The sequence below is a fragment of the Trachemys scripta genome, chromosome 8 (assembly GCF_013100865.1).
Source record: "Trachemys scripta elegans isolate TJP31775 chromosome 8, CAS_Tse_1.0, whole genome shotgun sequence".
Lineage (NCBI taxonomy): Eukaryota > Metazoa > Chordata > Testudines > Emydidae > Trachemys > Trachemys scripta.
This window is the reverse complement of record NC_048305.1, coordinates 38180088-38206961: the sequence shown is the minus strand read 5'-3', so window position 1 is coordinate 38206961 and position 26874 is coordinate 38180088. Positions and strand designations below refer to the sequence as shown.

The 26874-nt window shown below is 55.7% G+C and overlaps 1 protein-coding gene across 3 annotated transcripts in view; it reads left to right on the top strand.

Moving 5' to 3' along the window:
- Positions 1-26874, top strand: part of FCHSD1 (FCH and double SH3 domains 1) — a 30202-nt gene that overhangs the window by 1975 nt on the left and 1353 nt on the right. The window contains exons 4-19 of one of the 3 annotated variants that reach the window (XM_034778660.1): positions 9308-9381; positions 16835-16979; positions 17112-17248; positions 17565-17628; positions 17903-18031; positions 19439-19561; positions 19833-19928; positions 20084-20200; positions 20512-20616; positions 23008-23169; positions 23398-23526; positions 23783-23866; positions 24204-24381; positions 24958-25163; positions 26079-26175; positions 26558-26625. In XM_034778660.1, the coding sequence (XP_034634551.1) occupies positions 9308-9381; positions 16835-16979; positions 17112-17248; positions 17565-17628; positions 17903-18031; positions 19439-19561; positions 19833-19928; positions 20084-20200; positions 20512-20616; positions 23008-23169; positions 23398-23526; positions 23783-23866; positions 24204-24381; positions 24958-25163; positions 26079-26175; positions 26558-26625 (1914 nt within the window). Of the gene's footprint in view, positions 1-9307; positions 9382-15072; positions 16980-17111; positions 17249-17564; positions 17629-17902; positions 18032-19438; positions 19562-19832; positions 19929-20083; positions 20201-20511; positions 20617-23007; positions 23170-23397; positions 23527-23782; positions 23867-24203; positions 24382-24928; positions 25164-26078; positions 26176-26557; positions 26626-26874 lie in introns of those variants that run through there. The other 2 variants (XM_034778658.1, XM_034778659.1) reach the window with 2 other exon arrangements.

The following is a 26874-nucleotide window of genomic DNA, read 5'->3' as shown; positions in this document are numbered from 1 at the left end:
GGAGGCCCGAAGCCCAGGGACGAGTCAGGTCTGTTAGCTGGAGGTCAGAGTTCAGGTCACATGTCATACATCTCTATTCCTTGGGCTGAAGTTTGGGGAAAGCCAGGCTTGGCCCCGTCCAGCAAGGTGCTGGGTCCCTCCGTCCCCCTGGAACTCTGCAAGCTTGGACCCTTCCACTAGAGTCCAAAAGGGTCTATTGGCATTGGACATGGTGTAGCTGAGCGGGGAGCTCTCGCCATTCCTCCGCTGGACAGGCTGTGAGTCAGCCCTCCTTTGCCGGCGGTACCTGAGCTGGGGCCATGCAGCCTCCGGGTTCCATCGCTACCTTGCCCACCAGCGATGCCTCCTCTGGTATCAGCTGGCACCAGCACGGAGCTGTCATTGGGGAGACCATCTGGGTGATGTGTAGAGCCCTGGGCATAACAGCCACATGGAGCAGGGCTGCTCAGCACCTGGTCGGGGGGAGCATCTCTGCCAGGCTGACACGGCACACTTCTGCTCTCTCCGTCCTGCTGCCTGCAGTGCTGGGTGGGAGACTGCCAGAGGGGGATGGGGATGCATGTTTAACCCTCACGGCTCTGGTGAGTCCCACCAGCAGTGGGTGTTGCTGCCCCTCCTCTCCTTCTGCTCCCACATGGCTTCTCCTCGGGCATAGGTCACACATAGAACGCATCTAGGATAAATGACTCTGCACCCACCCCTAGGCAGGGGCATCCGGTCCCTTCTGCTGGGCTGTTTTCTTCCGACGCTAGAGAGAGACCATGGTGGTGGGTGCAATCGAAATATCTAGAGAGGGCCTGATCCTGCAGTAATTTGCCCACACGGCCACATTGGAGCCAGCCAGGTCGTGACTGGAACTGAGTGTTTGTAGAAGTGGGCCCAAGGAGGAGTCTGTGTTCGTTCAGCAAAACCCTTATGCCTCCTGCACTCTCACAGCTCCCCCGCGCTGGCTCCCCATCTCCGTTACTCTGGATTTCCTCCTCCCGATTTCCCCCACCCTGATAGCTCCCTCCCAGGGCCGTCCTTAGGATTTATGGTGCCCTAGGCGGGATTATTAAACTGGTGCCCCTATGCCTGACTTGCTCTTAGCAACACAAACATAAGTTTTACAGTATTGGAAAACTTGCCACATGCACGTTATTAAACCCAGTTTAACTTAATTAAGCACACTGTAATGCTGATGGACTAGCACTAAAGAAGTAGCGCTATAGGAAAAAATTCTGATTTGACAGAATTATGCAAATAATATAATTTTTTTAATTTGTCAACATTTTATTGGAAATTTATATGAAGAGGTATTGAAACAAGGATTTGGTTTTAATTAAAAGCAATCTTTCTGGCTTTTTTGGCTGCAAAATCAGTAATAACGTCATTGTATGACAAAGACAAAGTGATGTCTTGTTCGATTGCAAGAATAGCAAGACCAGTCAAGTGTTCCTGACTCATTGTAGAGCGGAGATAGTTTTTAATGAGCTTTAGTTTTGAGAAACTCCGTTCTCCTGATGCTACTGTTACAGGAATTGTCGGTAGAATACGAGTGGCAATGTACACATTAGGATACATGTCAACAAGTTTGGTGGTATGAATAAACTGTACAATGTCCGTCACCGATTTTGCATGTGGCAACATTGGTGACAGTGTACTCAATTCTTTGTTCAGTTCAAGTCCATTTAAATCAAAACTATCACCAGGAGGCTCTCTAGGTTCTTGCACTGTGACCTTGAGCTAGTGTGAAGACACCTCACAAGGCGCTCTGCCCTGACTGAGACACAGTAGAGTTGGAAACCCATGTCATTTTTACAAAGCCACTTTTTAGTTTTAAATATATAGTGGGCATCAGTCTTAATGTTAGTTACAACTCTATATCAACCTTATACTGTAAATAGATCAATGGCATTATGAAGTTTAATAAGCTGGATTTCCAAGCAGTGGGAAAACATAACGCTAGTTTTACTCCTAGGTAAAGCACAAAGTGACCAAAATGAAGTCAGCACAGAATCATCTCATCTAGATTAAGGTAGCACAGAAATGTTTCAGAAGTCCTATTGTGCCTTATTTTTGTTTGGAAAGACATTAGCAATAGCAGAACATTTTGGGCACTGCCAGAAATACATGATAAATCACTGCCTCTAAAGTTCCATCAGAAACTGACATTTTCACAGCTTTAGCATGATCTGCTGCACAGATTCTTCACAAGGAAGTGTCCCTGGCCTTTTAAACTCATTTTAACCATGTATTTACTTTATGAAAGTTGGACAAAACGTGAAAACATAAGACATTGGCTGCCCAACCTCTGGGCTGGCAAAAGCTATACTGACTCACTGGGAAAAAAAGCAAGAGAATCTTAGTACAACATATGGTCACTCTATACCAGGGGTCGGCAACCTTTCAGAAGTGGTGTGCCAAGTTCACTGTAATTTAAGGTTTCCCATGCCAGTAATACATTTTAACGTTTGTAGAAGGTCTCTCTCTATGTCTATATTATATAAATAAACTATTGCTGTATTTAAAGTAAATAAGGTTTTTAAAATATTTAAGAAGCTTCATTTAAAATAAAATTAAAATGCAGATCTTATCAATTTAGTGTGATCCTTGCCTGGGATCCTTGTCTGGGGTTCCAGCCACCAGCCCCGCTCAGCCCACTGCCAGTCTGGGGTTCCAGCCACCAGCCCCGCTCAGCCCACTGCCAGTCTGGGATTCCATTCACTCAGCCGGCAGCGGGCTGAGCGGGCCGATAGCGGACTGAGCAGGGCCGGCAGGGGGTTGAGTGGCTCAGTCCGTTGCCAGTCTGGGGTGCCGGCTGCTGGCCCCTTGCCAGTCGGGGTCCCAGCCGCTGGCCCCGCTCAGCCCCCTACCGGCCCCGCTCAGCCCGCCATTGGCCCCGCTCAGTCCGGCTGAGTGAATGGAACCCCAGGCCGGCAGTGGGTTGAGTGGCTCAGCCGGGGTCTCAGCCGCTGGCTTGCTCAGCCCGCTGACAGCCTGGCGTTCCTTGGGTGTCCCCAGGCGAGCAGCGGGCGCTGAGTGGGGCTGGCGGCTGGGACCCCGGCTGGCAATGGGGCAGCAGCCGGAACCCCAGAGTGGCGGTGGGCTGAGCCACTCAGCCCGCTGCGGCGTGCCATCAAAAATCAGCTCGTGTGCCACCTTTGGCACGTGTGCCGTAGGTTGTCGACCCCTGCTCTATACACTAGGAAGGAGATGAGCATATTACAGTTGTTGGAGGGCTCTATTTAGCAGTAACAGGGCTATAGGAAAGTCAGTCAACATTTTTTGTTTCTCTGATGAAAACTGGACCACTCCCTGCCCCAAACCAAACTTGTCACAAATAATTGTCAACAACTTAATTTTCTGGTTTTGGCTAAGAGATTGATTTTTTTCAAAAAAAATATTGAAATTGAATTCAGGATTGTTAGCAAGCATTTTTGGCAAACAAAGTTGTTAAATGACAATCTAAGTGGCAACACAATACTGCTTTCATGCTTGGCTCACCCCCCAGCCTGCTGGTCCAACAGCTGCAGTAGAGGAGGAGATAGGTGGAAAACTGCAGGACCCCAAAATCCACCTCTTGGGCTGCATAGTAGCAACAGCAGCAGAAAACCCGCAGGTTCAATCACATGCCAATGGGCACCATTGCCAGCCCAATGGACCATGGTGAAGTTAGCCCAGCATCTGATCTCAGGGATGGGGCACCCATGGAGCCACAGCAGCTCATCCTGCCTTGTGCAGCTCCCCCCGGGATGAGATGGATTGCTGCCAGCCCAGGGGAGAGACGCGCTCCCCAGCTAGGGTGACCAGATGTCCTGATTTTATAGGGCCAGTCCTGATATGTGGGGCTTTGTCTTATATAGGCACCAATTACTCCTACCTAGGGTGACCAAACAGCAAGTGTGAAAAATCAGGACGGGGTGGGGGGGTAATAGGAGCCTATATAAGAAAAAGACCCCAAAATTGGGACTGTCCCTATAAAAGTGGGATATCTGCTCACCCTATCCCAACCCCTGTCCTGATTTTTCGCACATGCTATCTGGTCACCCTATCCCCAGCCCAGCCATGTGTGACCATTCCAATCCTGGCTGGCTGCTGAGGAAGTGAGTTACTTTCACTTTCATTCCTTCCCCCGCCCCCCAGCACCTCACCCAACCCAGCCCTGCTGGAGGGGAGGGGGGAAAGAGAGAGAGGGGTGCTCCTTGGGGGGCGGGAGAAGAATGGACATAGGGTGACCGGACAGCAAATGTGAAAAATCGGGACGGGGATGGGGGGTAATAGGCACCTATATAAGACAAAGCCCCAAATATCAGGACTGTCCCTATAAAATCGGGACATCTGGTCACCCTAAATGGATGTTATGGGGGACAACAAAGGATACTGGTGCCAGAGCCGCGAGCCTGCCTCACCTCACACTGGGGGAAAGTCACACTCACAGGTGATTTCCTTCCCCCACCCATACCCGTACCCTTCCCAGAGACCCCAGCAACCAATCCCCTCCCTCAGACTGTGCTGCATTCGGCTCTCTCTAGGACCCAGCATCCCTGCTCTTACATGCTCCACTGCTTCTCCTCTGTCCAGGCTCCGGGCAGATCGGTGCCCCCAGGTAGCATGGTGCCCTAAGCGGCTGCCTGTTCTGCCTATGGCTAAGGACAGCCCTGCTCCCTCTCACCTGCAATAGAATCAGAGGCACTGTAATTTCTAAGCAGGTCACTGGTCTGATGTAAAATGTGAAATGCCCATCACGCTATGTGTTGTGTCCACATTGTTACCCCCTTGGAAGCAAATTCCTCTGCTGGCTGAGCCTGGCTGAGCTTCACCTTGTGCCCTGACGCTGGAGAATCCTTTTGTAAAGTTCCAGTCCAATCTCCATCTTGCAGAGAGTGGATATGGAATGGCTAGAAACTTTCAAGGACTTGGTAATGGGGCCCGCTTTCCCTGTTCTCCTTGCTAGGGCCATGGTGTGTGCTGCTCTTTTAAGTGGCAGGTTCTTCTTAAGTGGTTTGCCTCAAATGTCCTGCTGCAGTGAGTTCCGTAGGTTTGTAGAGAAGCCTTTCCCTTGATTCATTCAGAACATTAGCCTTTTTACTTCATGTGCCACCTGGTCCTTGGGCAATGAAAGCCTCTAACTGGCCTTCTCAGGAGTGTTCATTATCCAGTATTACGTTGTGTTTTCTTGGTACAGAGCTTCTGCTACAAAGGGCAATAAATAACACCAGCCCACTGGAACTGCAGCCCCCAAGGGAGAACTAAATGCTGAGTCTGCAAGGGGAGGAAGGGAAGAGACTTGAAGGCACCAGGAGAGGGTTTGAAAGGGTGGAAAGAGAATGAGTGCCCCAAAGAGCTGGGGGTAATAGAGAGAGTGCGATAGACTCGGCAAGAGAAGGATTCATGGAGACAGGAGGAGTGCAGGAAGCAGCCGACAGGCATGAAGGAATGAGGGGAGGAGTACTGGGTCAGTCTGTGGTGTTAAAGGTCAGGGTTCCCGAGTGCTCAGTGCCCTTGGTGGGCCAGACTTCCCAGAGGGGCTTGAGGGTAAGCTGTCCTGAAAGAGCGCAGAGGTGACTACGTGGGTGGCTGAGGACTGTGCCGTGAGTGGAAGAAAGACAAGAAGTGTGACCCACCAGCAAGTGGCAGCCCTGCTACCGGGGCTGGTGCAGGCTCTGGCCCTGTTGGCTCTGTGGTGGGGCTGTGAGATGCCTATGAGGTTAGACACGTGGCTGCTCTGAGGAGGAGCTAACTAACAAGGAAGCTGGGACTCCTAATGGTGACACCATGAGGATATGGGGCATGCCCGCATGAGGGAGGGTAGGATTGCTGCCAGGCCCTGTTCAAATTGCCTTCACTCAAGAGGAAGTGGAGAAGGGCAACTGGAGGGAGTGGTGGCTACGCAGAGAGTGGGAGGCCCTCTGTGTGCTGCTGGCACTGCTGGCCAGGAGCCGAGACAGTATCCCCAAGTGGGTGAGCGCAGCGAGCAAAGCTGAGTAGGGCACCTGGGAACACCCTGAGAGAGACGCACATGCGGGCTCCTTCCAGGGAATTGAGACTAAGGGACACCCCTGAGAGGGGGGCTGTGTGCCCCTGTGACAAGGCATAGGGTGCTGGGGACACTCCCGAGAAGGGGGCTGTGTGCCCCTGTGACAGGGAAGGAGATGCTGGGGACACCCGAGAGGGGGCTGTGTGCCCCTGTGACAGGGCAGGAGGTGCTGGGCACAACCCCAAGAGGGGGGCTGCGTACCCCTGTGACAGGGCATACGGTGCTGGGGACACCCCTGAGAGGGGGGCTCCATGCCCCTGTGATGGGGAGGTGTGGGGGATACCCCTAAAAGGACGGCTGCATTCCCCTGTGACAGGGGATGGGGTGGTGGGGGCACCCTAGAGCGGGGGCTGCGTGCCCCTGTGACTGTGGGCTGGGGCCTGTCTGTGCCTCTTTCTTTTCTCCTCTCCAAAGTGAAAGGGCCCTGATCTGTGTTGCTTCCTCTCGCGGCTGCTCCGTCCACCTGTCTCCTTGTCTGGCCCGCTCCTCTGGTGAGGTGGGTAGGCGAGCAAGCGCAGAGGTGTCTTCTGTGCACACGACATCCTTCCTGTATTATTTCCAGCCTGCCCCTGCTCCGACCTAACTTCTTCTTCTCTCTCCTGGCTGCTGCTGGGCGCTGAGCAGACGTCATCACTGCCCACGTTGATTCTAGGCCTAGCTCGAGAGATTACTGCTAACTCCCCGCCCTGCAGTGTGTGAGTACTTGATGTGGCCCCACTGTGTGTTGCGTTCCACCCGTCTGTGTTGATTCCATCCGCTGCCATGTCCCATTTCCTAGGTTGAATCTCTCAGCCTGGATTACCATAGAATAGATCATTCTGTGTTGTCAGCAAGCCCCCATTTGCCAGGCTGCTACACAATCTTCTGAACTGGCCCCTGGGGCGGCCTGACTGGGCACCTTTTCCCATGCTACAAGCTGATCACGACTCTCAGCCGAGTTTGAGAGATGGGGCAGAGAAGGGAACTCGCTGTCACTCCTGAAACCCCCTAGACCCTCCTCAAGCTCTGACACGTCTTGGGTTTAGTCTGGGGTTGAAGGAGAATATTTTGGAAGGTGCAAGTGAATTGGCTGACTGGTCGAGCTGTTTCATAGCCTTAAACTCTGGCACGCTGCTGGCTCTCCAGCTTGCCCAGAGGGCTCTGACCTTGCTCCTTTATCTCTACCTGCTCTCACTCCCGAAAACTGCCACTGTTTGTTATTAGCTTTAATCCTGGTGCTTGTTTCCCCCCGTGGTGGGTGAGCAGGCCCAGGAGCAGCAGGACCGTTCCATTTCCAGAACACGTTATTCAGAGGCTTATTGTCCAGGCTGACATCTTGCTGCGGTCCCCTGGCAGCAGCTCTATAGCGTCCCTGTTGCTAGGAGGCTCCCTGAGAGCTGCTGACTCTGCCAGCTGATCCAGCATGTTCTAACGTCTAAGATCTGGGGCTCACCGAGTCAGTCCCCTTAGCCAAAGAGACTGTGTGACCAGCGTCAGCCAGAGCTGGGTTCTTCCACTCCCACCTCCTCCCCAGGGCTCTGTGCTCTCGAGCTCACTGGGAGAACGGGGCCTCTCCTGGAGGTGACATGCAGGCCTCCTGGTAGCTACAAGTATCACTTGCGTGACGTCCGTGTTCTTTGGGCTGTGACCACACAGGAAGGATCCCCTGGATTCATTTGAACTGATTGTGAAAGTGGTGTCGTTAAAGTGGTGCAGACCCCGCCATGGACAATTTCTCTTCCCAAGCGGCTCATTTCCATGTAGCCTGAACCTGTCCCCACTCAAGTGAACCGAAACAGACAAAAGGCTGGTTTAAACCAGAATAAGAGCATCCACACAAGAATTTCATGTCCTGGGTTTAAACCAGTGCAACGCCCCTGCGTGGACAGCCCTTAGTGGGTGCCACAGAGGGGATGGGCTGCGCCTGCTGCATCAGGCGGGGGTGGGCATTGTCTCGCCAACCAATTGTGTAATGATGCCACAGCCTCAGCAGAGTTTGCCAAGCTCTCTGCCTCGAGCAGGCCTGTGTTTCTGCGTGATGCTCAGGAGGGAGATGTGCCCCTGCAGCAGAGCTACCTGCTTTCTCTGAGAGGTGCTCACAATGTGTAAGGCGGCTGTGCAGTCGGGCCACAGACCCTGGGCTGGAGGGGGCTGTGCCAGACCCTGATCCCCCTCAGGAGCCTGTGCCAGCTGCTCACATACTTCTTTGTGCTGGAAGCAGGGTCATTGCTGGCCTCTTGCCCTCCGTTGGCTTCCTCGTCTCGGTGGCTGGTGCCCCTCCCTGCCCCCACCCAATCCTGCCTCAAGGACGCAGCTGATTGTGTCGTTGGCCCGTCTCTATGACAGACTTCACCGCCGTCTCTATGACAGACTTCACCGGCCTAGCCGTGTTGGTCAGCGGGATTTGTATAGCCCGAGTGATGCCGGCCAGACCTGCACTGTGATGATAACACAAATCCTCGTCATACCAGCAGACTGCATCTTTGCCAGAATGGCTTATTTCGCTGACGGGGCTGGATTAAGCTGGGCTAATCCAAATGCAGTTTGCCAGGCTGAGCTGCATCCGCATGAGGAGCACGTTGCCAGTGTAGGACAGTGGTATAACCACCCTGGTGAAGCCTTCTGAGCGTAGGCCTGTTCTTGGTTTGTGACTCCATCGCCCCAGCTCCGCTCAGCTGCCTCGATTTCTGCCTCCCTCGCAGACCAGGGTTCCCCTGTAATTGTTCTCTCACTCTCCAGCTGCCTCGTTCTGTTGCTGGCCTCCTGCCCCACTCATTCTGTCCCCTCGCTTGCACTGCCCTTCCATTTCTCACTCCCATCTCATTGTTGTCGCAGGCAGCAAAAGACCCAAAGGGGCAAAGTCCCTGGCAGAGAGCAGTGGCCAAACTTTGGAAGGAGAGGTGCATTAGTGCCGGCTCCTCACTGCTCCATTGCTGGCCTCTCCCAGAGGGAGGCGGTGGAGGGCGGGGGGGGAGGGATCATGGTTAGAGACAATGAACTTGACTCTGTACCTGGCTGAATGACTGCACAGCCCTGGTCAGTGCCGTGCTCATTCCCCAGCTCTTCTGACTGTCCTAGTGTGGGAAGTGTGCCCTGGGGGCGTTGCTGGGACCTGTGCAGTGTGCATAGAAACAGCCATGGTTTTATTCTCTGAGTGGGGCATTGCTGGGAACAAAATAGCAGGCAGAGGAGCTTGGTGCCCTGGTGCGAGCCCTGTCGGGGAGAAGCCCCCTCCCCTCATTGGCTGGGAGCCCCAGGTGGGGCTGGGAGAGAAGACGCAGCAGTGACTGATCTAGGGTTTGTTTGCAGGCGCTGCAGAGGCTGGCGAGTCAGTTCCTGAAGAGAGACTGGCAGCGGGGCCGAAGCGAGACCAACGACTCCAGGTGGGACAGCTTGCTGAGGCCTGAGCCTGCTAGCCACACGCTCTTTGTGCTGGCCTGGCCTGCCCTGCAGTCAGCATCTGGGGCTGTGCGGGAGCTCCAGCCAGGGGCAGCTCTCTGCTATGTTAGTCCTGGACTTGCCAGCAGGAGGCTCTATAAAGAACAGCATAGGAGCACCAGCTCTAGGGAGCTCAGAGTCACTCCAGTCCCAGCCTTCCCCAGAAGGGGGCGCTGTAGGGAGCAGGACAGCAGAGCTGGCTGTCAGGGGAGCTCTGTTCTGTTAACTTAGGTGGAATATATGAGCCCGAAGAGTCAGAGTTGTTAACATGACCCACTCACTGTCCAGCACTAAACAGGGTTAAACAAGGGTCTGGGTTTGCTACCCAGAGACCCCAGTCTGCATCTTACAGTGGCAACACCCCTTTAAAGAGCCTGTTATTGAAGATCCAGCAAAAGAGGAAAAACAGTTCAAGCGTTTGAAATGTGAAGTATTAAGTCAGGCTGTCAGTGTAACCACATCCCTGGGTCCCTTCCCCTTAGCTGGAGAGTCTTTAGAAGGAAAAGCCCCTTGCTGGAGTCTCTTAGATGGTATCAGAGACGGTAATAACTGGCCTTTCGGGGGAAAAGAGACGTTAGCGGAGCTGTTGTTAAAGCCTGATCCTGTTTTCTAGAAAACAGAACAAGCCAAACACACACCGAAGGGGAGAGACGAGAACAGCGAGGGCAGAAAATACAGCTTCTGGCTCTGGTGTTGACTTTCACTCGCAGCCTTGCTGCTGGAACAAAACTGCTGCCCTGAGACCTGGCAAACAAATATCAGTATCAGGCTGTTTAGGACATTGCTTTGAGCTGCCTCTTTGATGCCAGGCTCACAGAAATGTTGCAAAATATACAGTCTTGTCCGTTTAAGCCAGACTCCTATTAGAAAGAAGGAAAAAGGGGAAGGGGGAAAGAGTAGAAATAAGGTAGGGAAGAAAAAGGACACATGGATGGGGGAGAAGCAGTCGCCCATCCTAGGTGGTGGTTGGGATTCAGCCAGAGCCAGTGGAGGCAGTGATGCCATGTGGGTCCTCTCTCTGGTCTGTTCTGGGGGGAAGGGATAACTCAGTGGTTTTAGCATTGGCCTGCTAAACCCAGGGTTGTGAGCTCAATCCTTGAGGGGGCCACTTAGGGATCTGGGGCAAAGTCAGTACTTGGTCCTGCTAGTGAAGGCAGGGGGCTGGACTCAATGACCCCTTGGGGTCCCTTCCAGTTCTAGGAGATAGGTATATCTCCATATGACAGCTCTCAGGGTTAGGACTAAGAAGGTTGGGGTAGCAACCATGATGGCAAAGCTCACTCTTTTCCCTTTTCTCAGCCAGCTTTCCCCCTACTCCCCCCAACCCCAGAAGTTTCTTTCTGAGAACACAAGAAGCAGTGATGGCGGACTAGTCCATCCGCTCAGTATATTGATCACCAATTAGGTCTAATTGCCAGTTAGGGTTGCCAACCTTACCGGATTGGCCGGGAATCTCCCGGAATCGTACTCAATCTCCCGATGACTATTAAAGGTGATCCAGGAGATTTTAATAGGCCAAAGTCCAGTCAGCAGTGCAGCAGGGCTAAGGCAGGCTCCCTGCCTGCCCTGGCTCTGCGCAGCTCCCAGAAGCAACTGGCATGTCCAGCTCCTAGGCACAGGGGAAGCAAGGGGTCTCTGTGCACTGTCCCCACCCTGAGTGTCAGCTCTGCAGTTCCCATTGGCCAGGAACCGTGGCCAATGGGAGCTGCAGGGGCGGTGCCTGCAAGTAAGGGCAGCATGCAGAGCTTCCTGGCCACCCCTGAGCCTAGGAGCCAGACATGCTGGCCACTTCCAGAAGCTGCCCGAGGTAAGCACACCCCAACCCCCTACCGCAGGTCGGAACCACTCCCGCATCTAAACTCCCTCCCAGAGCCTGCACCCCCCCCCCAACACCCTGCCCCAGCCCTTAGCCCCCTTCTGAACCCAAACTCCCTCCCAGAGCCTGCACCCTGAACCCCTAGCCCAGAGCCCCCTCCTGCACCCAGAGCCCACACCCCCAGCCAGAGCCCTCACCCCCTCCTGCATCCCAACCCACTGCCCTAGCCTGGAGCCCTCTCCCACACCCTGAACCCCTCATTTCTGGCCCCACCCTGGAGCCCACACCCCCAGCTGGAGCCCTCACCTCCTCCCGCACCCTAATCCCCTGTCCCAGTCTGGTAAAAGTGAGTGAGGGTGGGGGAGAGTGAGAGATGGAGTGAGAAGGGGTGGGGCAGGGGGAGGGCCTCGGAAGGGAAGGGACGGGTCAGGGGGTGGGACAAGAGTGTTCAAGTTTGTGTGATTAGAAAGTTGGCAACCCTATTGCCAACACACCAATTTTGGTCCATTGATTTCCAGTCCCACACGTCTCTTGTTCACCAGGCCTGATCCTAGCACAATCCTTGAGTGATAGCAGGAGGCCTTTTCATTTGGATTAATTCATTTTCCCTGTCTCCCTTTTGCACCTTTTCCCATCAACCTTCATTGTTATCAGAACATTTCATAAATCTTTAGCCACTTTCCACAATTAGGTTCACAAGCAGGTTACATTTGTACGCCCAATTATCACAACAGCTCTCCACCTTTGCCAGCAGAGGGCACTATGAAGAATGGGGCAGGAGAGCTGGCTGTGGGGAGATCAGAGCTAATTCAAGCCAAGAATGTAAACAATGGGGCCTGCAGTGAGGTTCCTGAAGTCTTTGTCAGGTGCCTCCCTGCATGTGCAAGTGCTGAACCAGCAGGAGGTTCCTGAGCTCAACACTGACAGTCTGGCTGGTTCTGTACATGGACTTGGCAGCCTCACTCTTGTCCCCATTTTAAACGTCCCAGATTTTTGGCCAGCAGGGAATTGTGCCAGGGGGCTCTCAGGGGGATGGAGCAGCACTCGAGCAGCGGTGGTGCTGCATCCCAGCTGCACCGAAGCATAGACTCCCAGCCCTGCTGCGGAGACTGGCCTAGCTATGGCAGCTGATCAGCGAGGAGGAGAGAGAGTGCATGTGGGTGGGTGCAGGGGGCTAGATCCCAGTGGAACAGCGCATGGGGGAGAGGCTAGATTCTTGGGGTGTCTGTTTTGGAGTGTACATCCCCAGGGGTGTCAGGGCAGAGGGACATGGAGATGCCTGGGGTGCAGGGGTGTCTGTCATGGTGTAGCTCCCAGAGGGGGTGTGGCTAGGTCTTGTGGACGGGGTGGTGTCTATATCGGGGTGTAGATCTACGGGGATGTTGGGGAAGGAGGACAGTGTAGCTAGGCCTTGGGGCGGGAGGCACCTGCTAGCTAATGCTGCTAGAGTAGAACCTCAGCATTTTCCCTGCTGTTCCAGGTTCCCCTACCCTGGTGGGAGCTGTTGTGTAGAGTTGGCTGCAGGCATTTCACCCTTGTATAGCCATCATGGGTCCTTCTGCCATTGCTAGCCCAGGCAGAGCTAGAGCAGTGCTAGGCGAACCTTGGGGAGAGAGCTGTGAATGCTTGGTGCAGACATAGCCTTTGTGCCTTGGCTGTTGGAATTTCTTGGTACTGAAAGTGGGCAATTGTCTTTCTGCCCGTTTGAACTGGAGAGGGGTGTCATGCTGTCTGGAGGCCAACACTGAGTGCCAACTGAAGGCAGACTGTCAGAAACAGGGCAGACACCCCAAGCTGGTGGTTTGTTCTATAATTATAATTATAATAGTCACCAACTCCATAACAACTGTGAACTCCTGGATCACTGTACCAGTCTCACCATGAAGTCACAGACAGTCCCCTCAGACTCTCTAGTCTATGTTACTACCCAGACATGGTGGACTTAGTGATAAATGGTCACTTACACCAAAAATCACAAAATATTCAGATTGCTTCTAGTCCCAAGAGATCAGTCACTTACCCCCAGATCAACTGGTACTGTAGGTCTTACACCAAAGACAACGCCAGTAGCCAATCCTGTAATAAACTTTCCTAGTTAATAAACCTTTAGATAAAGAAATCGGTTATTTGCAGGTTGAAGCAAGCAAATGTGCACACAAGTGAGTTACCATGTATAATTCCTAAAAATGACAGAGATGTAGTAATCTGTCCATTCAAAATGTCTTTCTGGGCAAACCCAGGAATAACCCTGGAGGATCTCTCACTTCAGTCTCTCTGGCCCTGGGACTGTTTACTTCAAGCAGCAAAGAGATGGTAATTTTTTCTTCGTGAAGCATTTTTATATCTTCTTTCCTCAGAAATCAAGCTGATCGCAACAGTTCCCATGCAGGTCCCTTCTTCATGGGATGGGGGGAAGAAAAGCACTTAGTCTTTGAGCCTTGACCTCATACAGTGGCTCCTTTGCGTTTAACATTTTGTTAGAGCCCATCGTTTGCATTACACAAGGCTTTTTCCCTGTGTGGTGAGTTACGCAGTCACAGGTTTACAATGCAGATGCTTGCTATCACTTTATAACCTGGGGCATAGCTGAGTGAGGACAATACATGCAGCATCCTACAAGCATTTTATAAAACACTAAACATATTCTTATCAACTTCACATCTAACATCTATTTTGATGATGCCAACATCCAGGGAAGCAAGACTGGTTTCTAGCTATGCATTTGTAAGTGTTCAGCAAGGCCTAGGACCCTGGCATAAGCTGCCAGCATCACAATGGAATTCTTCTTCGCTTCCCATTCCCCAAACAGGCTGTGTGGCATTGTAGTGCATTGTTAAACTTTGCCATGTTTCACCCCAGAGGTGACTACATTTACAGAAAGCAACAGAGGGTCCTGTGGCACCTTTAAGACTAAGAGAGGAAGTGCACTTCTTGCATCTGAAGTGTAGATAAATCTGTGATAATTTTCATATGACTTTACATTGTGCCTCTTCATATAACCTTGTGGTGGGTCTACCCACGTGTGACCTCTGTTTTCATGGAACTTTGTATCAAAGCCTCATTTAGAAACTTTGCATTGCCCTTGGTATAATATTATAGCCCCTAAGGATAGAATAAGATAGAAGAAAAAATTATTTTTGCTAGCAGTAGAACAAGAGCTCTCCCCCCCACTCTTAATCAATTGCCCTGTTGAATGAATGAGGTGTGGATGAACAAGGCATGGAAGGCAGCACCTCCAGACAGCCTCAACTGTTGGAGAGGGGCTGGGAGCCAGACCCAAGGACAATAAAACGTGTCAAGTGGGCTCATTAAAGACAAGCAGACATACCGATGGCCTCGGGGGTTAGAAGCAAGCACCTTCTTTTGGAAACACCCTCTTTGCAGTATTGGGACAACACTCAAAAGAAAGCAGCACAAAGGACCAATGGACACAGACACAGAGTTTGAATCTGGTATAGATTTGCATAAGAGGAAAGCTGCTATAAAAGTGAGGTGTCTTGCAGAGGACCCCGGGTCTCGTCTTGTCAACATGGGAGCATCGATCCGGATCGGCAGAAGCCCGGCTCCACCCCCTCTCCCATCTAACTCACCTGGCCAGTGAAGTTAAGGGGAGCAACTAATTGGTAACAACAAGACGGAGTGTGTTTGTGTGTGTGTGTGAGTGTAAGTGTAATATATTATATGCATATAATACAGTGTTAATGAATACATGTATTCCTAATAAATGTGGCGTTTTGTCTTATTCCCCCTGAAAAGATCCTGTGCAGTACTTTAAGTACAACAGAAGAAGTGAGGTTCTTACCCACGAAAGCTTATGCTCCCTATACTTCTGTTAGTCTTAAAGGTGCCACAGGACCCTCTGTTGCTTTTTACAGATTCAGACTAACACGGCTACCCCTCTGATACATTTACAGAACGAGTGATACCTGTGTGAGAGTCCCTTATCCACCACGAAAATTTAGCTACTTCTGGGGTGAAACGCGGCAGAGTTTAACCATGCACTGCAGTGGCACACATGTGTGTGTATATGGGGAGTGCGTGTGCATACGTGTGGCGTTCTTGAGAGCTCTGGTATTCTAGGGGGAAGGTGCTCCCACTAAACACTGTCCAGAGCTATTTATTTTCTGGTATACGAGAGGGGCAGTGGAGAGCAGAGAGGTTTTCACCTGGGAGATATGAGGGGCAAGAGTCAATGAGGTAGAGAGATGCAGAAAGCTCAATACAGGCAATAGGAGTTGCAGAGAGGAGAGATGTAGGGGCCACCCCTAGACGCATGGTGGCTGAAGTATAAAGAAAACGGAGAGAAGACCTGTTGGCTCATTAGAGCAACCCACCAAGCAGTGGTGGATTAGCTACAGGGCCAGTTGAGCTGATGCCAGTTGGCGGGCCCTGAAAAGATGGGTGCCTCCGTGCCCTGCTCCGCCCACCCACCCAGTGCTCCTGTTTGGGAATGGGGTTGGGGTGTAGGGGCCTCCCCATTAGGAGCACCCCGGCAAGCCCCCGTGCCCCAACCTCATTTCCCCGGCAGGAGTGCTGAGGAGAGGCGGCGGGGGGGGGGGAACTGCAGGTGAAAGGGGTGGGGAGTGGCCCCCACTTGCTCTGGCCCAGGGCCCCTCAAAATGGTAATCTTCCTCTGCCCCCAAGGGCTTTAAATTGGGGGCTCTTGTCCTCTGCATTGTGGTGCCTGCTGGGAGCCCAAGTTTGAGGATTGCACCTCTTCCGGTGTGCGAGGAGGGCAGCCCGGGTCTGAAGAGCTGGGGCTTGGGTGGAGATGAGGAGGAAGAGGTACAGGAGAGGAAGGCTTGGAGAGGGTCTTAGCACATGGGAGGGCAGGGGTCGTGCTTCAGAGATGGAGATGTCCTGCCTTGCTGATGGAGCGCATGTGGGGAGAGAAGAAAAGTCCAGGGCCAGAGAGAAATCCAAAGCTACTGAGTGGAGGCCAGTGGGAGGGGAGAGCCAGGAGCTGGAGTGGACATGAGGGGAAAGGCAGCTGGGGAGGGAGCTGTCATAGGCCATGCAGCATTAGGCCATGTCATGTTCTGCAGGGGCTGTGGAGAAGCACGTGGGGGTGCTTCATGCTGTAATGACGGGTTTTTTGGGTCAGACTTTCTGGGCAGCAGTGTGAGATCCTGAGGGACAGGGCTTCCCAACCCAGCCAGACAGCAGCGATTCTGCCAAGGCCTGCAAGCATGGCCAGTCGTTAGCGGGGCTGATGCAGGATGCGGCTGGGGCTCAGGCAACTCAGGCGGGTGGACAGAAGCTCGGGAAATGGCTTTGCCACTTCTAGAGGTAGGGCTGGATAATGGCCCTGAGATAGATCTGGGACTGCACATCGGCAGAAACCCAGGGAAGAGCCAGCTGTGCCAGGCTGTGCACAGCACCCAGGGCTCTCCATTCAGGTTCTGGGAGCCATGGGGTCCTTGGAGCAGGTTGGCCATCCAGGTGCAATGGGGCAGCTGGGGCAGCCCCTGCGGAGACGGGGGGGCGGAAGACAGGGTGCATGTACAGGGCCAGTGTGTGGGAGAGGGGCTGCTCTGCTCCATGGGTGCAGCTAGGCTTCCTTCGGTGTCCGTTCCCTGCAGGAGTGCCTTTGCCGTCTGGAAGGGGGCAATTGACAGCACGGTGTGCGCTGGGCAGGCCCGGGTGGCAGCCTCGGAGAATTACCGCAGCCTGAGTCTGGAGGTGGCTAAAACCACCCGACTGTCCAAGGAGCACCTGCTCAAGAAGGTACAGTCTGGGTTGGGGGAGGAGAGACGGTGGTACAGGCCCCAACCTCCTGCTCTTCAAAGGGGCTTCCCAGAGCAGGGGGCAGGTGCCGGGAGGGCTGGCTGTGGGGCTCACACCCCCTCTCTGCCCCAGAGCACGGAGCAGCTGCAGAGGGTGCAGGCAGAGCTCCTGGAGACGGTGAAGGAAGTGGGCAAAGCCAAGAAGCGCTACATGCATCTGCAGCGGGTCAGCGAGGTGGCCAAGGAGAAAGCGGCTGATGTGGAGGCCCGGTGAGTGAGCGGCACTTGCCCTGTGGTAGGGGTGGGGGGGCCCTGTAAGGGCATCTGGTAGAGGGCACCATGGTGCCTGGGGCATGGGTCAGAGGGTCCCAGGGTGCATGATCCCACCGTGTCCTGGGGAGGGGATCTCCTGACCACCCACTTCTGCCTTTGGCTGCACCCCATGAGAGCAGGGTGCTCTGTGGGGCCTAGAGAGAGCTCCCACTGCAGGGATGGCTCCCTCGGTGTGGGGCCAGTGTGCCTGTCTTGGAGGGGCCTGTGGAAAGGGGAAGCTACCTGAGCACTGATGGCCATGTCCCTTCTGTAGGCTCCGGAAGAGCGACCATGGCATATTCCACACGAAGGCCAGTTTGCAGAAGCTCAGCACCAAGGTCAGAGTTGTTGCAGAGCCTGTGGCCGAGGGGGCCTGGCGGGCATGGTGGGGAAAGCCTGGCGCTTCCTGTAGGAGGGGCGGTGCTTTGAGTACAGGGCCTGCTGGGAGACCCCGGGACACCATATGAGGAGAGGGCAGAGCCCATTGAGGGAGGGGCTGATCATGGGGAGAAGGGGATGCCAGGGCTGATCGGGGAAGCCCCGCAGAGGGCATTGGGCAGCCGGCCATGCCCTGCCCCATTACCCAGGCCGTGCTCTGTCCCCCACCCGCAGTTTTCTGTGCAGCTGTCCGAGAACTCGCAGCAGCTGGTGGTGGCGCGGAACGAATACCTGCTGACCCTGGGAGCTGCCAATGCCCACCTGGGGCACTACTACCATGTCGAGCTGCCTGCCGTCATGAAGGTAGAAGAGCCTCGCCCTGCAGCCAGCACTTCTTCCAGCTGAGGCAGTCATGCTCCTGCCTGCCCTAAGGAGCCAGTCTAGGGGCGGGAGGTGGACCCCAGTGACTAGAGGGGAGACTAACAACCATGAATCCTGGGGCTGTTCCCAGCTGTGTTGCTGCCTCGCTGGGTGCCCCGGACCCTCTCTCTGCCAGATTGCCTAGGGCAACAGCATCCTGGGGCCAGTGGAGGTTCCCTGTGTAGGCCACTAAGGAGGCAGGAGCCTCTTAGCCCCGCCCCAGGAGGGTGGCAGAGCTGGGAGTAGAGGCCTTGCGTGGTGGTGGGCTTAAGGCCCTGGGATTCCAGGTTTGCTTTGGAAAGCATCTGCTGTGCAGCTGAGGCTGGAGCTGGGCGAAGGCCCCTCCCTCCTGTTGGGGTTCCCCCGAGACCTGAAGCAAGGACATATCTGCCTGCGCCCCCCAGTGTCTGGGGCAGTGTGTGGTTTTTCTGCCATGCAGCTGCGCCCTAGGCTCTGCCTTTGAGCATCAGGGGGTGGTTCTTGGCGCAGAGGGTTTGTTGCACTTACCCACCTGCTCCCAGGCTGGGGATGCAGCGCCCTCTCCTCTTTTGCATGTCAGGCATGGCAAAACAGTTGTGATTCTGGGAGGGGAGGAGTCCAAGGTCTCTGCCAATGGGCAGCCCCAGCTCTGTGTCCAATGGACAGGGAGGAACGTGTTCGTCATTTGGCTCGAGACTGCAGGTGGGCTGAAAGAGATTCCCCAGCACTACAGCAGCCTCACTGGCAGAGGCTGGGATTGTGAGCTCCCCTCAGCCAGCCCTGCTTCCCACAGCACGCCCTGGTGAGTCAGGCTGGGGGTGGAGTAGCCAGGAACTCCCCCTACAGCCAGAACGCCTGCCCTGTTTCCCACAGTGCCCCCTGCTGGGGAAGGCCAAGGGCTGGGAAATCCACACAGGCTCATGCTGTGTTGGGACAGTAGCTTAGGGGGAAGCCCTGCGTTCCCTGAGTGCAGCCCTGTCCAGATAGCCAAGCAGCTGTCCCTTCAGTTCTTTCCAGAATGTCCGTTGGGGCCGGCTCAGGAGCTGCAAACCATGGATCAGCCTGAACCCACCTGAAGCCCCGTGCACCTCTGACGCGTTTCTCCCCAGCTCCAGCTGGCCTGCTTGCCCCTTCCCTGAGCAGACTTCACTCCAGCTGATCCTGTTGCCACTCACTGGCTGCCTTCTCCACTGGCAGTAGGGGGCTCTCTTGTCCTTTGAGGAGCCATCCCAGTTTTCCTCTGGTCTGTGTGATGAGTTCAGCAGAGCTCAGAGGAGGACTCTTCTCTCCCGGGGGTGGACAAGGGCATTCCTGGGGAGTCCTGCCAACCCTGTCCTCCCCCGAGTAACTGGCCTGATTGTGCTTTTCCAGACCCTGGATGGTGACCTGTACGAACGGCTCCGGGACCACCTGACTCTAGTCAGCCAGTCAGAACTAGAGGCCTGTCACGCCACACAGGAGCGGTTTCGGGGGATCCTGGAGGCCTCCACACAGGTAACGGGATCTGCCCTGCTTTTCAAGGAGGGGCCAATCCCATCCCATATCCACACCTTGTGTAGTGCTGGCTGTGCCCACACCCCCACCTCCTGGCATGGTGCCATCCCCCAGGCATGCCTGTGCCCCTGCACCTGGCTTGGATGTGGACTGCCATGGGTCATGGGTTCCTAGTGACCAAGCAGTGGCTTGGCCCTGGCTGCCCCTACCCCAATCCCCTCCCAGGGCCCAGTGTGCCGCCCTGCTCACCCTCCCCCTGTTGCTCCTACAGGTGTGCAGGGAGCAGAGCCTCCTCCTGTTCCTGCAGGATAACACTGCCTTCACCCCAACTCCTGAGCAGCAGTTCCAGCCGTCGGGCGCCGACCACGTAAGGCGAGAGGCCGGGCTTGCGCAGCACAGGGGACAAGGGACTCCCTGTGCGGAGCTCCCCCAGGGTGGCGCCAGGCAGCCGGAGAGGTGCACCAGAGCCCTGTCTGAGGGCTGGCAGCAGGGTGCACTGTGACTTGTGATACTCTGTCCTAGGTGTGCCTCCTGGAGGCGAGGAGTGGCAGCGCTGGGGAGAGCGGGCTGGAGAAGGAGGCGCGGCGCTGGGCCACCCGGGCAGCCAGAGACTACAAAATAAAGACTCATGGCAAGCAGGTGAGTGCCCAGGGCTGCCCAGCTCAGCCCCAGCCCCGGGTTCATCCCAGAGCAGAAGGAGCATCCTCACTGCCAGGCTTGTCCTGTGCCTCCAGGGGGGGACGGATCTACTTCTCCCTGCCCCCAAACAACCTCTCTACTCTCCTGGGGCATGGCCAGGGGGTCTCTGGCCTCCTTGGGGGGAGGTGAGGGCAGGCCCCAACCCAGTGGTTCTGATCTCTGTCTGGGGCGGGGGGCTGGGGCCAGTGAAGTCGTAGTGGAGCTGCAGCCCCCGGCAGCAGTGGGGCTCAGTCTGGCCTGGGCTTGTGCAGGTTCTGCAGAGGATGGAAGCCAGGAGGCAGCAGGCCCCTGAAGCGGAGATGCCCGGCATGGAGAGGAGGATGGAAGAAGTGAGCGAGAACATCCGGAAAGCAGAGGTGGGTCTGACAGGCGGGGGACAGGTTGGTAGGGCTGTGTCCCCCTCTGGCTACTGGTTTTGTTCCGTGTGCACCCTGTATGCGCCACCTGTACTGTGTCCACCAGTTACCCACCCTCCGCTCCTGTGCTGCTGCTTCTGTTGCTGGCCGGTGCGCCCGGCCCTGCTGCTGCTGTTCTGCCAGGATTTGTGCCAGCAGAGCCCTCCCTGCAGATGGAGTGGGAAGGACTGGCAGGAAGTGAATGCCAGCAACAAGGGGGGGGGCAGGCAGGCTGGGTAACACAAGTTCCTGACACGCCATGCTCCTGTGGCAGATGCATCAGGGCCCCACAATGCACAGACAACGCTGTTGATAATGCTGCAGCACAAAAGCACCGTGGACAGAATGTGCTGCTTGCCACGTGTGTTGCTCAGGGTACGTCTATACTTACTTCCTGGTCTGGATGTAAGCGATCGATCTTCTGGGATCGATCCCGGAAGTGCTTGCCGTCGACGCCGGTACTCCAGCTCAGCGAGAGGAGTACGCGGCATCGACTGGGGAGCCTGCCTGCCGCGTCTGGACCCGCGGTAAGTTCGGACTAAGGTACTTCGAATTCAGCTACGTTATTAACGTAACTGAATTTGCGTACCTTAGTCCGAAGTGGGGGGTTAGTGTGGACCAGGCCTCAGAATCAGCAGGGTGGCCCTGGCTTTCCCTCTGCCCCTTAGCAGACGCGCTGCTCTGGGATTACCCGGCCGTGAGCTCTTCTCAAGCCAACAGAGCAGCCTTGGGCTCTGTCCTCTGGTCTCTGCTCCACATGCAGCATTGCACAGTATCTGAATTGGCTTTTTCTTACTCTCATGTGTAGGGCCTTACCAAATTCACACCCATGAAAAACGCATCATGGACCGTGAAATCTGGTCTTGTGTGTGCTTTTACCCTATACTATACAGATTTCATGGGGGAGACCAGCGTTTTTCAAATTGGGGGTCCTGACCCAAAAGAGAGTTGCAGAGGGTCCCAAGGTTATTTTACGGGGGTCTCGGTATTGCCACCCTTACTTCTGTGTTGTCTTCAGAGCTGGGTGGCCAGACAGTGGCGGCTGCTGACTGAGGACCCAGCACTGCAGGCAGCAGCACAGAAGTAAGGGTTGCAATACCATACCAGGCGCTGCTGCTGGCGGCGGCTCTGCCTTCAAAGCTGGGCTCCCTGCCAGCAGCCGCCACTCTCCAGCTGCCCACCTCTGAAGGCAGCACCACTGCCAGCAGTAGCGCAGAATTAAGGGAAGCAGTACCACAATAACCTTGCAACTCCCCCACATAGGTGCAGGAACTAGGGGTGCAGGGGGTGCTGCAACTTTGGGCTCCGACGGCCAGTCCTGCACCCGGGGCTTTGCTCCCGGCCTCAGGTGGGCGGGGTGGACTGGGGTAAGGGGGGCTGGCTTTCAGCACCCCCACTTTTTAAAATGTTCCAGTGCCACTGCTCCCCCACAACTCCTTTTGGGGTCAGGACCCCTACAATTACAGCACTCTGAAATTTCAGATTTAAATAGCTGAAATAATGAAATTTACTCTTTTTAAAATCCTATGACCGTGAAATTGACCAAAATGGATTATGAATTTGGTAGGGCCCTACTCGTGTCACTAGCAACAGCCTGGCCCGGCATCGCTAGCTCCTGCTGTGTATGTGGCATGCATCTGAATGACTGCCAGCACCTGCATGCTCTGCAGACTCTTAGCCCTCTGTGCAGCCCACTCTGGCCACAGTGAACGACGATGGTCGTGTAAGGGCAAATCTGGTACGCCTAGTCCCCTATTATTCTGTTATACTTCATCTAGTCTGGGTCGAACAGGATCCGGGTGTATTTCACACGCACTCATAGATTCCAAGGCCAGGTGGGACCATTGGAATTATCCAGGCTGGCCTCCTGTATAGCACAGGCCAGAGACCTGCCCCCCAAATTATTCGTAGAGCAGAACTCTTGGAAAATACATCCAAGGGGGTTTGGAGAGGGGGGGGGGCTGGAGGAGCAGGGGGAGGAGCAGGGACAGGGCTATTCCTTGGAGACACAAGTGGAATTGAATAAAAACATGATTCCAACTTGAACAAGACTCAAGCCCTCCCCCTCACCCCCACCCCATTAGGGTTGCCAACCCTCCTGGATTGGCCGGGAGTCTACTGGAATCGGCCTCAATCTCCTGGTGGCTATTGAAAGCAATCCAGGAGATTTTAATAGGCCACTAAAAGTCCGGTCGGTTTGTTGTGATTAGAAAGTTGGCAACCCTACGCCCCATGGTTCTGGTACCAGCTGATGGCCCCTGGCCCAGCCCTGCTGGCTGGCTGGTTGCCCAGGCCCGTGGCAGGTGCTGAGGCCTGGGCTGACTAGGCGCTTGCTCTCCCTGTGTCCCTAAGGTCAGCAGAGTAAAGGCTGATGCCCGACTGGTATTGCTGCGCCAGGCCGGCCTAGACGTGGACACCTGGCTGGCGGGGGCCATGGGGCAAGTCCTGGAGGAGCTGGAGCAGGAGCGACGGCTGAGCGAGGCCCGCAAGTCGGACAAGGAGTCGACCCCCACGGTGAGAGCTGCCCCTCCGCTTTTGGCTTCCCATCCGCTGCTGAGAGCCCAGAGCACCCCTCCCGCGGGGCAGAGCCCTCTGTGCCAGTGGCTGGGAGGAGCGGGGGCATCTGCTGCTGGGGTGGCCTGGGCCAGGAGTGTCGCCTTGGTCCTGTGGTGGCCCCGTGTGCCCAGAGAGTGGCAGGGCGACTGGGTGCGGGGTGCTCTCTCATGCTGGGTTTGTCCCCAGGCAGAAGAGTTCGATCTGGCAGAGTTTGACGATTATGACGACAATGAGGAGCTCTTTGAGGATGCCGGTCCCTGCCCTGGCACTGCCCGCATCTACCCATCCACTTGCAGGGTGTTCTTCGGGTACCAGGTAAGGCCCCCACCCCAGGGACACAAGCCTAGCACCCAGGAGCCCTCTGAACCATGCAATGCTCTTTCAGGGTGCTCTGGGTGCTGAGTGAAGGGCCCTGTGCCCCAGGCTGGGGCAGTCCCTGCTGGCAGCGGGTTCTCTGCTCCCTCCCCCACCCCAGGCTGGGGCATTGCATTCCTCTAGGGGCTTGGCAGCCGGGGCTGGCTGCAGGGAGCACTGCTTCCGACTTGTCCCATGGCTTTTGTCCCTTGTGCAGGCCTGCCAGTCTGACGAGCTGTCCATCCGCCAAGGCGAGGAGCTGGAGGTCATTGAGGACGGTGATGTGGAAGAATGGGTCAAGGTGGGCGTGGGTCAGTGGGGACGTGTCTATGACGAGGGAGGGGAAGAAACGCAGTGGGAACGTCCCCTTCCAGCACAGCAGCTGGCTAGTCTCCTCCCTCGCTAGAGGCAGCGCCGGAGAGGGCTGGGGAATGGACTGTGGATGCTGGCTCCCTCGGGCCTCCCTCCTCCCGGGAGCTGGCCCATGGCCTGGGCCGGGATGGGGGAGCCTGGGGGTGGCTGCCCTGGGTTCTCATGCAGGAATTTGGTTGGCTCAGGGCTGAGTCCTTTCTGCCTGGCCCTGGAGCTGGCTGGGTTCTCCTAACTTGGCTTCTCCTGCCCTCGGCGGCTGTCTGCAGGCTCGGAACCAGGCAGGGCAGGTGGGCTATGTCCCTGAGAAGTACCTGCTGTTCCTGGATGCCGTGGGGAGTGAGCGCAGGGCGCTGACCGGGAGCTGCCAGGAAGGCCCCTCCGAGACCGCCTTGGAAAAGGAGCTCACTAGCATTATGACCATGGACTTGGTGCTGGAGCCAGGAAGTATGTGGCAAGCCCTGGGGCTGCATGTGGGTGCACTGGGACAATGGGGCTGTGTCCGCATGTGGGAAGAGGGATGCCCTGGGCACACGCAGTTGGGGAAGGAGTTCAGTTCCCAGGGTCCATCCCTGGGTGACTGGAGACCAGCAGCTCTGCCTGCAGCGTGGCTGAGGGGGGCTGGCTGCTGGCTTGGCCACAGGACTGGGACCATGAGCTCGCTCCTGCCTGACTCCCCCGGGACCTATGGCCAGCGCTTCCAAGAATGGCCTCTGATGCAACAGGCCTGCCATGGGGCATGCGCAGGGCCTGGTTCCTGGGGTGATCGGTACCCGCAGCTCCCCCTGACCTGCAGAGCCGATGGGGGCTCCCAGCACCTCTAAAAACCCCAGTGCCTCCAGCTGGGATCAGCATTTGCCTAGTGCCCCAAACTTTGGCACCTCTGCCTCAGTGTCCCTCAGTGTCAGCGGAATGGGCTCAGCCCATCCCATGCCGAGTGGAGGCTTTTCAATGTCTGTATGTGCTGAGCAACTGTGTGCCCGGCTGGCACCAGCTCTGCCTGCTCTCTCTGGCTGCCTGCAGCATGGCTGGTGCGAGCCCTCTACGATTACGAGGGGCAGAGTGTGGAGGAGCTGACCTTCCCCGAGGGAGCCATAATCCGAGTGCTCCCCAGAGAGGAGGGGGAAGTGGACGATGGCTTCTGGAAAGGGGACTTCAATGGGCGCGTTGGGGTCTTCCCTTCACTGGTGGTGGAAGAAATAACTGGAGTCATAGGAGTGGCTGAGCAGGTTGGTCTCCATTTCCCCCTTCGCCGTGCTAGGGCTTGGCTGTCTGTGTCCCCCTCTCCAGGATAGGCTGACAGAGAGACAGGCCCCAATTCCCAGCATCGTGCCAGTGGCTTAGAACAGTTGTAAGGGCAGACAAGGGCTCCCTGTCCCCAGCCCTCCTCAGCTAACATGGCTTCTGGCAGCTGGCTTCAGAAGTACTGAAGTTCCCTAGTGTAGACAAGACCTGTGTTCCCTATTCCTCCCAGGACCAAACCAGGGTGTGGATTGAGTTCCTCTATACACCTAGGAGGGGGCACTGCCTTGAATAAAGATTCCTTTCCAGGCTCTGCTCCAGGCTCATGGTCACTGAATTCCCATGGGGAGACTCCTCCCCTAGCCTGGGGACTTTGTCTGCGCAGGGCTGTGGGTGTGTGGGGCAGGTGATGGAAGGAGCCACTCTAGCCTGAGATGGGAATGGATTGCTGAGCCGAGGGGGAAAGGGGGGATCAATAAATGGCTAGGAAGGTCCTGGGAGAAGTAGGTGTGGACAAGTTGTTGGTGGGCTATGGGGAGTGTTGAGGGAGCTGTGGAGTGAGGTTGGGGGCTACAGTGATTGGGATGTATGGCTGGGATGTTGGGGGGGTCTGGTGGAAGCTTCGTGGGGCACACTGGGGCACTGGAACTAGGGGTGCTGAGCGTGCAGCAGCTTGAAGTAATAGCAAGTGAATGCCTGGCTTCCGTCATGCACAGGGTTACAGTTCCATGGCTTTCAGCACCTCCTCTCTAGAAATTGTCACAGCACCCCAGGTGGATGGGAGGGACGTGCGGGGTCTGTGTGACTGGGGGCACTCTAAGGAAGGTGCGGGGGGGGCAATTTCTGTAGTGTGAAGGCCCCAAAATTCTTTAATCGCAGCCTGCCTGTGCTTTTATTTCCAGGAGCTCCCATCACCATCTCCTCCGGCCTTCTCCCCTCCGGTCCTTGTGCCCAGTGCCGGGCTAGGTTCCCACCCCCTTCCCGAAGTGCTGCTGGGAGGTGAGTGCCTCATGGGGTGCTGGCCTCCCGGATGGCTCCAGGGCATTGGCATAAATAGGACACTCAGAAGGGGGCAAGACTAGGGTTGCCAGCTCTCTAGAATTGTCCTGGAAACTCCAGAAATTAAAGATTGTCATGTGATGAAACCTTCAGGAATACTTCCCCTAAGCAAGACAGCAGGCGTTTCCTCTGTGCAGGAGCCCCCGATGGCAGCTAGGGTCGCTTGGGGTGTCTGTGTTGTGGGGGTTGGGGGGATAGGGAGGGAACTGGTGAGGGTGAAAAGAGGCTGGGCCCAGCATCTGGGGGGTCCCTGCTGGGCTGGTGTGCAGGCATGTGGAGAGCAGCCTAGTGTCCTGCCATTAACACCGGTCTGTGTTCCTAGCCTGCAGGCAGGATGGCGCAGTCAGTGGACCCAGCTCTCCGGACCTGGGAGCAGCACGCATCCGCCCGGTAAGAAGCGTTTGCAGGCACAGGATGAATCACATCTGCCCCAACCAGGGGCTCTGGGGCTGGTGCTCACAAAGTGGTGTATGAGGACAAAGGCTTCCTCGGGGGAAGGCCATGAGCCTGCCTCAGCTCCCAGCAGTGTCACCCCATTACCTCCCCCCAAATGTCCAACTCTCCTCACCCTGCTCCGTGCTAGCACCACAGCCATTGTCCAACCCTAGTCCCCCCCAGCCTGTCCTCTCTCCCCTAGTC